A 13136-nucleotide genomic window follows, 5' to 3' on the forward strand; every position below is an offset into this window, starting at 1 on the left:
GTTAAGGCCTTAAACTATCCTAGAGGCTGTTGATTCAGCCCCTATTACTATGTTTCTCCTAAATTGGGTCCTTGTAAAGTATATTAACTCACTGGGATTAATTTAAGAACATATAACACATTCCATTTGTGCTTCCTTACTTTACAGAGGGCGATCATACACGATGCAAAACTGTTCTTACATCAAAGGTTGGGGGTCTGATGGCTTTTGCAAAGAAGAGAAGTACCTGCATTGGCTGCAAAGCAGTTCTGAATAATGATGGTAAGCTGTCCTAGTGAAAGCAGTGAAATATCATGTGTAAGGCGGGCTCAGTAATTCTTAAGCTTTCAGAGCATAGCTGCAGGTTCTGTGACCTGCTACTAGTCCAGAACCTTCTTTTGATCAGGTTGCAATGCAGGAAATAAACATGCAATTTCATTTCCTCAATTTACAAGGAAAAAATCTGTCACAATGTTATTGCATAAGCTTTTTCCACTGTTCATTTAGTCTGATATGCTTTAGTGACTTTATCAAAACCACATACATTGGAAATACTATTTTTGAAATGTAACGAATCACTTTTATTTTTATAGAAAATCCCAGAATAATGAAGAGATAAAAATACACTACTCAAGTCATAGGTGTTTGTTTTGCATGCTGTTTTATGTCTATTGCGTTTAGTATTTATTTGTTGAATATTAGACAAAAAAAAAAAAATTAAATATCCTATTGCCATACACTTGATTGTATCATTTTATCATCTTACGTAACTTTTCAATTCACATTTGTCTGTCTGTAGGAGCTGTATGTACCTACTGCAGAAACAGAGAGTCAGAACTTTATCAGAAAGAGGTGCGTATTTTTGCGTTTCGCTTATTTGACTGAAAATATTGTTGGCTCTGCAGAGTTTATATCATTTGTGTTTGTTTTGCTGGTTGATGTACACTTATCTCACTAGGAATGAGCTTAAAAATATCTTTGTAGTCTCATAACCAAAATAGCATTCTGTCACTTTTTGTTCCTTTAAATCTTGAAGTCGTGATTATAATTATTCAAGAATAACCAAAATGTCATGATCTTACATGTATCCATTTTCTGTTTAAATCCTGATTACGTCATATGCTCAACAGACAAGTACTTAAATATCCATGCAGTTAAGTATACTTTGGGTTTAACCTATAGTAGTGATTCTCATTTTTTCAGAATAATTGTGTGTAAGCATTCAGCCTTGAATTTCAATGAGTTTTCATAGAAAGTCCAGGATGCAGATTCTGATAATTATAATTCACTGCAAATTTCAAAAATTGTGAAAATCTGTGTATACACTATCAACTTAGTCCTAATGATATTAAAAGAGGATTGCTCCACCAAAAAAGAAGAAAGAAAATAATCATTTTTGCCTTTCAATAAGTTTGCCCTATAGTGTGAAGTTTGTATAAACTTGATACTAGGCCATGTTCTTCACTTGTTTAGTTTGAGTCCTTATTTTAATCTTATTTAAAAGTCGTGGCAGAAAGAGTTTTAAAGCTGCTATTTTCAAACCTTTCCAAAGCAACTTGCCAAAGTTTAAGTACATTTTATTTGAATAACTGCCAAAACTGGATCTGGGGCCTTTTCCTGGTAGACTGATCTACAGTGTGTAGAAATTGCATACTAATTCACCTGTTGATCTCCCTTTTAATATAATGTGTTATAGGCTGTGCATTGGACACATTTTATAAAAATGGGACTGATGTAACTGGTTAAAACAGACAGGAGGGATAATGTTTGTTTTTTATTGTTTTTACACAAATGGCTTATCTTTGATTTTTGCTGTTATGCATTCTTACATTATCTTGTCCTTGGAAGTCTTAAGTTTGAATAAAATATGCAAGTATATTTTAGTTATTACACACAAGGAGATTTCATCAGAAGAGGCCTACTTTTGCAGAGCTAGTGATATTTTACGTTTAAATAATTGTATATTTCAGAATGTACCTGATGCATACTCTTTCCTGTGAAAACTGTATATTTAAATGAAATAACCAAGCCGTTAGGTTATGGCTTTGCTGATAATTTTTTTTTGTCATTTAGTTATTAGTAACCTAAAAGCAACTAATCAGACCCTTGCAAAAAGTCCTCTTTTGACAGAATGTCCAAATTCCTTAATTTTTGTGAAGCTTCGTAAGCCTGAAGGAAGCTTCATATTGTAATGTAAAAACAAAAGGTTACATATCTGTTGCAATTGTTCTATGGACATTTGAACCATTCGTTATACTGGGGGATTTTAACTTAAAGCTGCTGTCACCTACTCCAACAGCGTGTCTAGAGTGTTACATTTTGGTAAACATGTGATTAACACTTCTGCTGTTGTGACAATTATTTTCTGAAAAATTAATGAATAAAATGCTTCAATCTTTTTGCATAATATGCAGTGCAAATTCAACATTAACATGGTCAACCATTTGATTACTAATTAGATTATGAAACATAATTCCTTTTATGGACAGAGTGCAAGTGCTTGACTTTAGTATGCTCAGACTTATCAAGCAGCGTTTTAAGAAATATAAAATTCTGTAGCCATCAACCCAGAAATGCACATCTAATTTTGATTTTAGATTATACTTTTAAAGAATATTTACACATTGCTTTTCATCTTTGACTTTTGATAAGCCCTATCAAGAAGAATTACATTTTGGGTCCTCAGCACTGTACTACACAAAGGCAAACCATTGCTATTAGAAGAAAAATCAAGTTTTAAAGAAATTATTAACTTGCTAGTATTCAAAATTACTTTCAAGGATTTAATATCTTGCTTTGTGCAAATAAATGTTCAACGTTATATGTGTCTTAAGCATTGTAGAAAATGTTTGTTTTTCTTTTGGGTATATTAAACTAAAGTTGTTTGTAAGTTCTTTAATATCATCATAGTGGTACTAATTATAAACCTTACCAAGCATGTGTGTTACTGTTTATAGTATCACAACTGTTTCTGATTTTCTGGGCAATATGTAGTGATTGCTTTTTGATTTAATTCTATAGAAGATTGTTGTTCCTCTACCTTTCTCTTAGAATTCACACAGGAGTGCCCTAGAAGAAAAATTCTCTCGCTTATGGACACAATGTCAGCGATGCCAGGGAAGTCTGCATGAAGATGTCCTGTGCACCAGGTATTGGCTAGCTAGTTAAAACATTTACTGCTCCAACGGATCCATCTTTATTGTATAGTAAAATACAGTATTATATTCTTTCATTTTTATTCTGCTTATCTAATCCAGGGTCGTAATTGTCTGAAACCGGTTGTTCAGTATGGTATTAATTAAAATCTTACAAATATCAAATAAACATCAAGGAGGTTATGTGTTTTAAACGCTTGTGCTATGCTGCCACACTAATAGATACAGTATTCAATAGATTAATATTTCACGATAAAGGATTATTTTAAATGGATATTATCAGCTTGTTGATCTATTTTTTACCATAAAATACCATATTGAGTCAGATTTTCTTAAATCTGTATTTATCTAATTGTATTCAGCTTGAAAAGTTTTGCTTTGTGTTAGACAAAGTTTTAAATTGATATGAGTCTCTCTTGAAGTAATGTAATTCACCATGTAGAAATAGTAAATGTTTTTTTTAACCATGTTAGCCTTTCAGTTTGTTTTCTGAATTGCTACTAGGTCTTTTGGCACCCCCTTACAATACTCCCTAAGGTATTATTTATTTGTTTATAAATCTATTTTTCTAAACTCACAATGGAAACTGCAAACCCAAAGGATGTTTTTGGCTGGTAAAATGGTATACTAATTAGCCACAGAATTCTCATAGGTATGAATTTATCTGACTACGCCATGATTAGAGAACAACTGGTAAATTAACTGTAATTTTGTAGTTAACGTTTTAATGAACATCGTAAGACAAGGGTTAAACCTGATTACTCGGTTAATTAATTATCAGCTTTGCCTTTGGCAATGCTGACAATTAAATAATTAACAAGATGCCTACCAAAGAATGCCAAATCAATGAAGATTGAGTGAGGGACCTTTGGTTCACTTTCCAGCTGGGATGCCAGCGATATAACAAGATCGGTACAATTTATGAATGAAGTCTAAATTAAACACTTAACTGTTGTGATCCTGATTTGACAATACTTATTTTCAACAAATAACCCAAACACACTTGCTGCAGTAAATCAAATAAAGCAATATGTTTCCAGCATAAAGATAATAAAAGATGGATCTATGCAAGATGTATAGATATATGTAAAGATGAAGAACAATTAAAAACAACACAAAACACAAAATTACAACCGTTTAGTAGGAACTGGCACACATCTTGTGAATTCTGATCTTGTAATTCATTTGATCAAGATGGATAAGTTCTTTAGATAGTTATTATATTTGAAGTGTGTCGTTGATTTACTAACGGCTGGTCTGCACTGGATTACCTCCTCACAAACACAGTATATGTGTATACAAGATGCAGCTCTACAGTTTCTTACTTTATTTAGGAAGAGATTTATAACAGCTAGAGTTTATCCTTCACAAGGTTATTACCTCTCAGTTACACAGACTCCAGTACCATAATATTAGTTGTATAATTAGTTGGCTTTATCCTATTAAGTTACAATTAATAGTTCTTGGAATCAAAGCAGCTGTGCTTTCACTTTGATGTAAGCAATGCTTTGTTACATACCTGGTCGTGCTTACGTAGAAGAATGTTCAGCATGCTTTTTCTTTCATTGTTTTAGGAGCTTGTCTTCTTCTTTGCCTTAATTGCAACCCCTTAGTTGCCAGCAGTATTGCAGTTTCTATCTGAGGTTCAAACACATCATGTTGGTCCTGTTGTTGCTAGCAAAATCACAACTGTTGAGTCAGCTGGTGAACAGTCAACTACCGTTTTCAGTAATACAAATGCGTGGCTTTACATATGGTCTTCCTCACTTTCTGTCTAAGCAAGGTTTGGACTAATGGCATCCCTACTCCAAAATTTTACAGACGGTCTTCCATTTTCCAGTCTAGCACTGGTTACACTTTGGAGTACTGTAAAAGGGACTGATCTAGCCTTTCTTATGACCACAGCCTATAAGCACTGGACTCTCTGATATGAGCAGAAGTTACAGCCATGTTGAGAACAGTGAAATGATAAGAGGAAGCAAAGATATCTAAGATGTGCATTGGGTTTTTAAATGAAGGAGCAGAGGTATTGCCATTTGTTTCTTGGGGGCACATAAGCTCATCCTTTTTGGTTGACTATTGGAAGAAAGTTTAGTCCGTTAAGGGTGGTAATCATTGAGTTATAGTTCTGTTTGAGTTTGTGTATTTAGATGGCATCTTGGCGTGCTGTCTCTTTGATGTCACATTGCTTATAATTGATCACTTGATTTTAGATAAGGCACAGAGGCTGCATTCCAAAGGAAGGTCCAGTCAAGATTAAACTGATGTTAAAAGTGTCTGCCATCTTTGACAAGCCTGGAACACAAGTTCTTGGCTTGGTACGCTGCTGCCAAATGTTGGTCTGTCCTACAAAATTCTATGTTATTTCATTCTCGGAGATCTGAGAAAATTACTTCTAAAATTTAATGCACAAGAAATTTGGTTATTTTTGATTACACTGATGGTTTTAGATTAGCAAGTTACATTTACAGTTTCTACATCATGTTCCCCAAGAGTTGTATTTTTGCTGTTGAAACATTTAACTGTCCTAAACTTTGTCACTACTACTCAGGTTGAAGGATTAATTGCGTTTTTTTTTTTTCTTTTTTTTTTTTTAAATAGGTCTTCATATTCCATCGCCAGGTTTTTGTTGGCTTACAATTTTTTTGCATATTGTACCAAGAAGAGTTCTTAGCAGAAAGGCCACATTTCTAAAAATACCTAAATATGTTTAGCAGGCCCACCCCTTTGGTGTTTTTTTTTTAAATAAAGGACTTGCTCATTTTTCACACTACAGCTTGGGCGGGGAGAGGTTTAAAAAGAAAATAAAACAAAAACTATTTCTTTTTTAAAATTGCAAACATTTACAGTGCATCCAGGAAAGTATTCACAGTGCATCACTTTTTCCACATTTTGTTATGTTACAGCCTTATTCCAAAATGGATTAAATTCATTTTTTCCTCAGAATTCTACACACAACACCCCATAATGACAACGTGAAAAAAGTTTACTTGAGGTTTTTGCAAATTTATTAAAAATAAAAAAATTGAGAAATCACATGTACATAAGTATTCACAGCCTTTGCTCAATACTTTGTCGATGCACCTTTGGCAGCAATTACAGCCTCAAGTCTTTTTGAATATGATGCCACAAGCTTGGCACACCTATCCTTGGCGAGTTTCGCCTATTTCTCTTTGCAGCACCTCTCAAGCTCCATCAGGTTGGATGGGAAGCGTCGGTGCACAGCCATTTTAAGATCTCTCCAGAGATGTTCAATCGGATTCAAGTCTGGCCTCTGGCTGGGCCACTCAAGGACATTCACAGAGTTGTCCTGAAGCCACTCCTTCGATATCTTGGCTGTGTGCTTGGGGTCGTTGTCCTGCTGAAAGATGAACTGTCGCCCCAGTCTGAGGTCAAGAGCGCTCTGGAGCAGGTTTTCATCCAGGATGTCTCTGTACATTGCTGCAGTCATCTTTTCCTTTATCTTGACTAGTCTCCCAGTTCCTGCCGCTGAAAAACATCCCCACAGCATGATGCTGCCACCACCATGCTTCACTGTGGGGATGGTGCCAGGTTTCCCCTAAATGTGACGCCTGGCATTCACACCAAAGAGTTCAATCTTTGTTTCATCAGACCAGAGAATTGTGTTTCTCATGGTCTGAGAGTCCTTCAGGTGCCTTTTGGCAAACTCTCTCGGCAGGCTGCCATGTGCCTTTTACTAAGGAGTGGCTTCCGTCTGGCCACTCTAACATACAGGCCTGATTGGTGGATTGCTGCAGAGATGGTTGTCCTTCTGGAAGGTTCTCCTCTCTCCACAGAGGACCTCTGGAGCTTTGACAGAGTGACAATCGGGTTCTTGGTCACCTCCCTGACTGAGGCCCTTCTCCCCCGATCGCTTTGTTTAGATGGCCGGCCAGCTCTACGAAGAGTCCTGGTGGTTTCGAACTTCTTCCACTTATGGATGATGGAGGCCACTGTGCTCATTGGGACCTTCAAAGCAGCAGAAATTTTTCTGTGACCTTCCCCAGATTTGTGCCTCGAGACAATCCTGTCTCTGAGGTCTACAGACAATTCCTTTGACTTAATGCTTGGTTTGTGTTCTGACATGAACTGTCAACTGTGGGGCCTTATATAGACAGGTGTGTGCCTTTCCAAATCATGTCCAATCAACTGAATTTACCACAGGTGGACTCCAATTAAGCTGCAGAAACAAACATCTCAAGGGTGATCAGGGGAAACAGGATGCACCTGAGCTCAATTTTGAGATCTCTGGAGAGATCTTAAAATGGCTGTGCACCGACGCTTCCCATCCAACCTGATGGAGCTTGAGAGATGCTGCAAAGAGAAATGGGCGAAACTGGCCAAGGATAGGTGTGCCAAGCTTGTGGCATCATATTCAAAAAAACTTGAGGCTGTAATTGCTGCCAAAGGTGCATCGACAAAGTATTAAGCAAAGGCTGTGAATACTTATGTACATGTGCTTTCTCACTTTTTTTTTTTTTAATAAATTTGCAAAAACCTCAAGTAAACTTTTTTCACGTTGTCATTATGGGGTGTTGTGTGTAGAATTCAGAGGAAAAAAATGAGTTTAATCCATTTTGGAATAAGGCTGTAACATAACAAAATGTGGAAAAAGTGATGCTCTGTGAATACTTTCCGGATGCACTTGTATATGTGTGTATGTATGTATGTATATGTATGTATGTATGTATATCAAAAAACGAGTAGTCATCAAAAAGTGAATCATACCATGACTGATTTGGATGAGTGGAGGTCTTTGCTTTAGACATGCTTGGTAGGAAGAGGCGGGGATATGTGCAGAAATTAGATCGGCAGAAGGGTGTGGTGTGGTGCTGGAAGTTGGTGGAACTTTACTTGGTCTTCCCTTCTACAGGTCTGCGGAATATTGAGAAAAGGCATTAGCGCGATTCATCAACCCCTGACTTTGAAGCTCATGCTCAGTTAAACCCTTAGACTGTCTCCATATTACAGTGGTGTGAAAAACTATTTGCCCCCTTCCTGATTTCTTATTCTTTTGCATGTTTGTCACACAAAATGTTTCTGATCATCAAACACATTTAACCATTAGTCAAATATAACACAAGTAAACACAAAATGCAGTTTGTAAATGGTGGTTTTTATTATTTAGGGAGAAAAAAAAATCCAAACCTACATGGCCCTGTGTGAAAAAGTAATTGCCCCCTGAACCTAATAACTGGTTGGGCCACCCTTAGCAGCAATAACTGCAATCAAGCGTTTGCGATAACTTGCAATGAGTCTTTTACAGCGCTCTGGAGGAATTTTGGCCCACTCATCTTTGCAAAATTGTTGTAATTCAGCTTTATTTGAGGGTTTTCTAGCATGAACCGCCTTTTTAAGGTCATGCCATAGCATCTCAATTGGATTCAGGTCAGGACTTTGACTAGGCCACTCCAAAGTCTTCATTTTGTTTTTCTTCAGCCATTCAGAGGTGGATTTGCTGGTGTGTTTTGGGTCATTGTCCTGTTGCAGCACCCAAGATCGCTTCAGCTTGAGTTGACGAACAGATGGCCGGACATTCTCCTTCAGGATTTTTTGGTAGACAGTAGAATTCATGGTTCCATCTATCACAGCAAGCCTTCCAGGTCCTGAAGCAGCAAAACAACCCCAGACCATCACACTACCACCACCATATTTTACTGTTGGTATGATGTTCTTTTTCTGAAATGCTGTGTTCCTTTTACGCCAGATGTAACGGGACATTTGCCTTCCAAAAAGTTCAACTTTTGACTCATCAGTCCACAAGGTATTTTCCCAAAAGTCTTGGCAATCATTGAGATGTTTCTTAGCAAAATTGAGACGAGCCCTAATGTTCTTTTTGCTTAACAATGGTTTGCGTCTTGGAAATCTGCCATGCGGGCCGTTTTTGCCCAGTCTCTTTCTTATGGTGGAGTCGTGAACACTGACCTTAATTGAGGCAAGTGAGGCCTGCAGTTCTTTAGACGTTGTCCTGGGGTCTTTTGTGACCTCTCGGATGAGTCGTCTCTGCGCTCTTGGGGTAATTTTGGTCGGCCGGCCACTCCTGGGAAGGTTCACCACTGTTCCATGTTTTTGCCATTTGTGGATAATGGCTCTCACTGTGGTTCGCTGGAGTCCCAAAGCTTTAGAAATGGCTTTATAACCTTTACCAGACTGATAGATCTCAATTACTTCTGTTCTCATTTGTTCCTGAATTTCTTTGGATCTTGGCATGATGTCTAGCTTTTGAGGTGCTTTTGGTCTACTTCTCTGTGTCAGGCAGCTCCTATTTAAGTGATTTCTTGATTGAAACAGGTGTGGCAGTAATCAGGCCTGGGGGTGGCTACGGAAATTGAACTCAGGTGTGATACACCACAGTTAGGTTATTTTTTAACAAGGGGGCAATTACTTTTTCACACAGGGCCATGTAGGTTTGGATTTTTTTTCTCCCTAAATAATAAACACCATCACTTAAAAACTGCATTTTGTGTTTACTTGTGTTATATTTGACTAATGGTTAAATGTGTTTGATAATCAGAAACATTTTGTGTGACAAACATGCAAAAGAATAAGAAATCAGGAAGGGGGCAAATAGTTTTTCACACCACTGTATATATGAGTGTGTTTACAGTTCAACGGAAAAAGTTTATATTCCTTTTTATTATCTTAGACAGCAATATAGTACAGCACTGTCCTTTCTGTCACTGGATTGTCCTTTTTTCACTTTTGTGGTCCCGCTTTCTTGTGAACTTAAAACCCAATGTTGCTATTTTTTCTCTGTAGTAATGGCACAAATGTGAAGCATGTGATACATTTTTTATGATGACAGAAGGTGAGAGCATATTTCAGACTAAGTCTTGCCACAGCAGTTGATGGTGAAATGGAGTATTGACAGACATTTCAGTAATGTAATGTAACAATCATTTAGTTGTCCAACGCCGACTCCAAGGCTATTTTTTTTAAAGTAGTCTGCTGCACTTTGGCAGTAGAATGAGTCTGCTCGCCCATTTCTAATGCCATGTTATTCTTAATCTGGCCCAGGGCATCTGTTTTTGGACATTTGTGCTGGTATAGATGTATGGTCCTTTTCCATTTGTCAATTACAGATGCATCTGAAGAAAGTACATCCTAAAGAGACTTTCTAAAGTGTCTGCAATATGCCTTGCATTTCCTAATATATCAAAGTTTATTTTCCTCTGTGCTTAAATTGCATTTAACTGCAATTAAGTACAAACATAGCCTGCTGGCACAGTGGTTATTGTTGATACTCCACTGTTCTCAGTCCTGCATGTGAATCCCCATTTGGTCTTGGTCTGTGTACGGTTTACACATTCTTTGTATATCTCTGTACTGATACCTTGCTGGTTCTTGGCTTTTTCCTTGCATCCATTGTGGTTAGTTTCAAGCAGTGGGCCCCCTCTTTTACTGGAAATGATTGCAGCTGCTTAGGTGTCTAAGGTATACAGCTCAGCATACATTAAATTTTTAAAAAGGAAAAAATGTCAGTTTATTATAGTAGTCTTTTAACGATCCTTGATAAATGGCATGACATAGGCAGAGGTCAGGAGAAATGCCTGTCTTGTATAAAACTCTTTTTAAATCTTTGATTGCAATGAAATTTGGACTACTAATTTTACATAATATATTTGAAGAGTCTGCATAATAATGGAGTTGGGTAGATATTTGTATTAACATTACTTACAATGTGCAGAGTAGATGATAAATTAAGTGACACAGAAATGAAGATATCCTAATATAAAAATGTTACTAGGTCACTGTTTTAAAATTATTGGAATGTTATTCTGTCTGTTATAAAAAATGCCTATATAAATCCACTTTAGTAACAAAAGATTTGCCTTTCTGTCTGCCTTATTACATATTTTAGCACAAAGCAAAGAGCATTTAATTTCCATTCTAGTACCTCATTTTTCTAATTTGCCTACTGAGTAATAAATGCAGAGGAGTCCTTCTACAGAATAGCACCTGCCTGGCAAACACAATAGGCTCTCTATGTCTGTGCTGTAAATCTTTGGGAGTTGATCCATGCTCTGCCTAAGGTGTGGCTCTACTTTTTTTTTTTTTTTTTTAAAGTTTCATTAAAGGAACAACTAAGCTAAATTTTCAATTACATTGTATCCAGTCATATCTGTGAATAAAATAGCCACACATCAGGCACTCAATGTGTTATGAGCCCCACTATTGATATTCACCTCTCCAAAATGTGTTATTTGTCTACAGTTCAGCACTTTTTATGTTTATTGTTGAAAACTTCGCTGACTTTCTCCTGTACTGCATGTTATTTTTATTCTGGTACTTGAGCCACTAAGAACACTGTCTGTTTCTGAGTTGAGTTTATCTGAATTGTAGAACCATATAATAAGGATGGACTTCCCACTAGTCTAAGTTTATATTAACTAAGTCAGTTTTGTGTTTCTTTGCTTTCAGCCGGGACTGTCCTATATTCTATATGAGGAAAAAAGTACAGAAAGACCTGGATGACCAGGAGAGACTGATGCAAAGATTTGGCCTGCCAACCTGGTGAATAAGATGGTGCTGTAGGCAGATTGTCCCTTTTTTGTGTGCTTGATGCGTTGTGCAAGCATTCTTTTGTAAATTTGTTTATACTTATATTTTTATAGGTAGAAATAATTTTCTTTAATCTCCTTGGTTTCTGGTAACTGTATGCATAAACTTCTGGATCCAGTGTCAATAAAATATTTTGCAAAAAACATTGTGTGTTTTTTTTTCACTAAATTGACTGTCCTTGTGCAGTCTTTTAGTACAGGTGTCTGGTACTCATTGTAACCATCTTTTATTGCTCTTTTGCCAAGTGAAGTGTAAACAAAGAACCAGTTTGTTTCTTCTGTCGTTACCTTAAAGAGCTAGTACAGTATATCAAGGGTCCCCAGAATGACAGAGCTCAGCAGGGAAGAAACCCTTTAGGTGTTCCAGTTTGTCGTAGCATATCGGTAACGAATTTTACAAAGCCTTTTGAACTGTTGCAAGAATCTGGAATGTCCGTGCAGCAACGCAATGACTGCAAAGTAGTAAGCAACCTGAATATATGCTGTGTTGAAACTTTGTAACCAATAAAAGGAAGTGAAAGGAATGAACTGCTTAGCCAACAATTTCAAATGACTTGCCTACTCAGAAGCTAAGACTCCTGTAAATGTAAGGAATTCTTTAGACGTCTGTGGTTGTTCATAAACACTATTGTACACTCACTACCGAGCCACTTAAGAATTTACGTCGTTATTTTGTATTTCATGTGAATAGTTAGCCATGTCAGGCCTGGAACTTCAAGAGAATAATGTTTAGGTATTGTAGAAATTCCCCTTATCTTCATTTCCCCAAAAGTAAGTTTCTGATTCAGTGCTGCTTTGGAAATTGTCTTGTCTTTTTTTGTGAAGTGTTTACCACTCCTGGCAGGGCAAAACAGTCTCCAAGGATCCACTTGTTTTGCCATCCTTTTCACATCTGCGGTGGTTTGCATTATTTTTCTTAGCTTGCTTTGCCATTTTCATAGCAGGTAAATTGTAATTCCTCAGTGGGCACTTGCAATTCTAATGCTTGTTGATAAAATCCCCATACTAAAGTGGTGTGTGTTTGTGTGGTTTTTGTGAATTTTGTTCTCTTCATTGCAAAAAAAAGAAAAGAAAACACGGGCATCATGGGTACCAGCTCTACATCTGCCATCTTTGAAGTGTTTTGAGATGCTCTCCCATTTGTAAAGTCATCTATTTGCTCTTGTTCAATGTTGGCTGTTTATTCTGGATTGATTTTGTTTTCTGACAGTCCTCTTCCAGAACCTTTTACAGTGCAACAGGAGAGAGAGATTTAAAAGAAGCAAATGGACGGTGGGCTGACACAGTGGTAAGCAGCACTGCCTCAAAGCTCCATTTTTTTTTGGTTCGAATCACACTTTTGGTTTCTGTGTGAGGGTTTACATGTGTCTACAGCTAGGACAGTTGGATTGCTTCTTGACATGGTTGTGCTGGGAATTGAGTCCTGTCTGCTTGTGCAACA

General features: G+C 37.1%; 1 protein-coding gene across 1 annotated transcript in view; it reads left to right on the top strand.

The window, feature by feature from the left end:
* The window catches only part of pold1 (polymerase (DNA directed), delta 1, catalytic subunit), a 118865-nt gene extending 107022 nt beyond the window's left edge, over positions 1-11843 (top strand). The window contains exons 24-27 of the mRNA XM_028813535.2: positions 148-261; positions 779-831; positions 3031-3128; positions 11556-11843. Of these exons, the coding sequence (XP_028669368.1) occupies positions 148-261; positions 779-831; positions 3031-3128; positions 11556-11652 (362 nt within the window). The 3' untranslated portion in view covers positions 11653-11843. The remainder of the gene's footprint in view (positions 1-147; positions 262-778; positions 832-3030; positions 3129-11555) is intronic.
* The last annotated feature ends 1293 nt before the right edge of the window (positions 11844-13136 follow it).

This window comes from Erpetoichthys calabaricus, chromosome 11, assembly GCF_900747795.2.
Source record: "Erpetoichthys calabaricus chromosome 11, fErpCal1.3, whole genome shotgun sequence".
Lineage (NCBI taxonomy): Eukaryota > Metazoa > Chordata > Cladistia > Polypteriformes > Polypteridae > Erpetoichthys > Erpetoichthys calabaricus.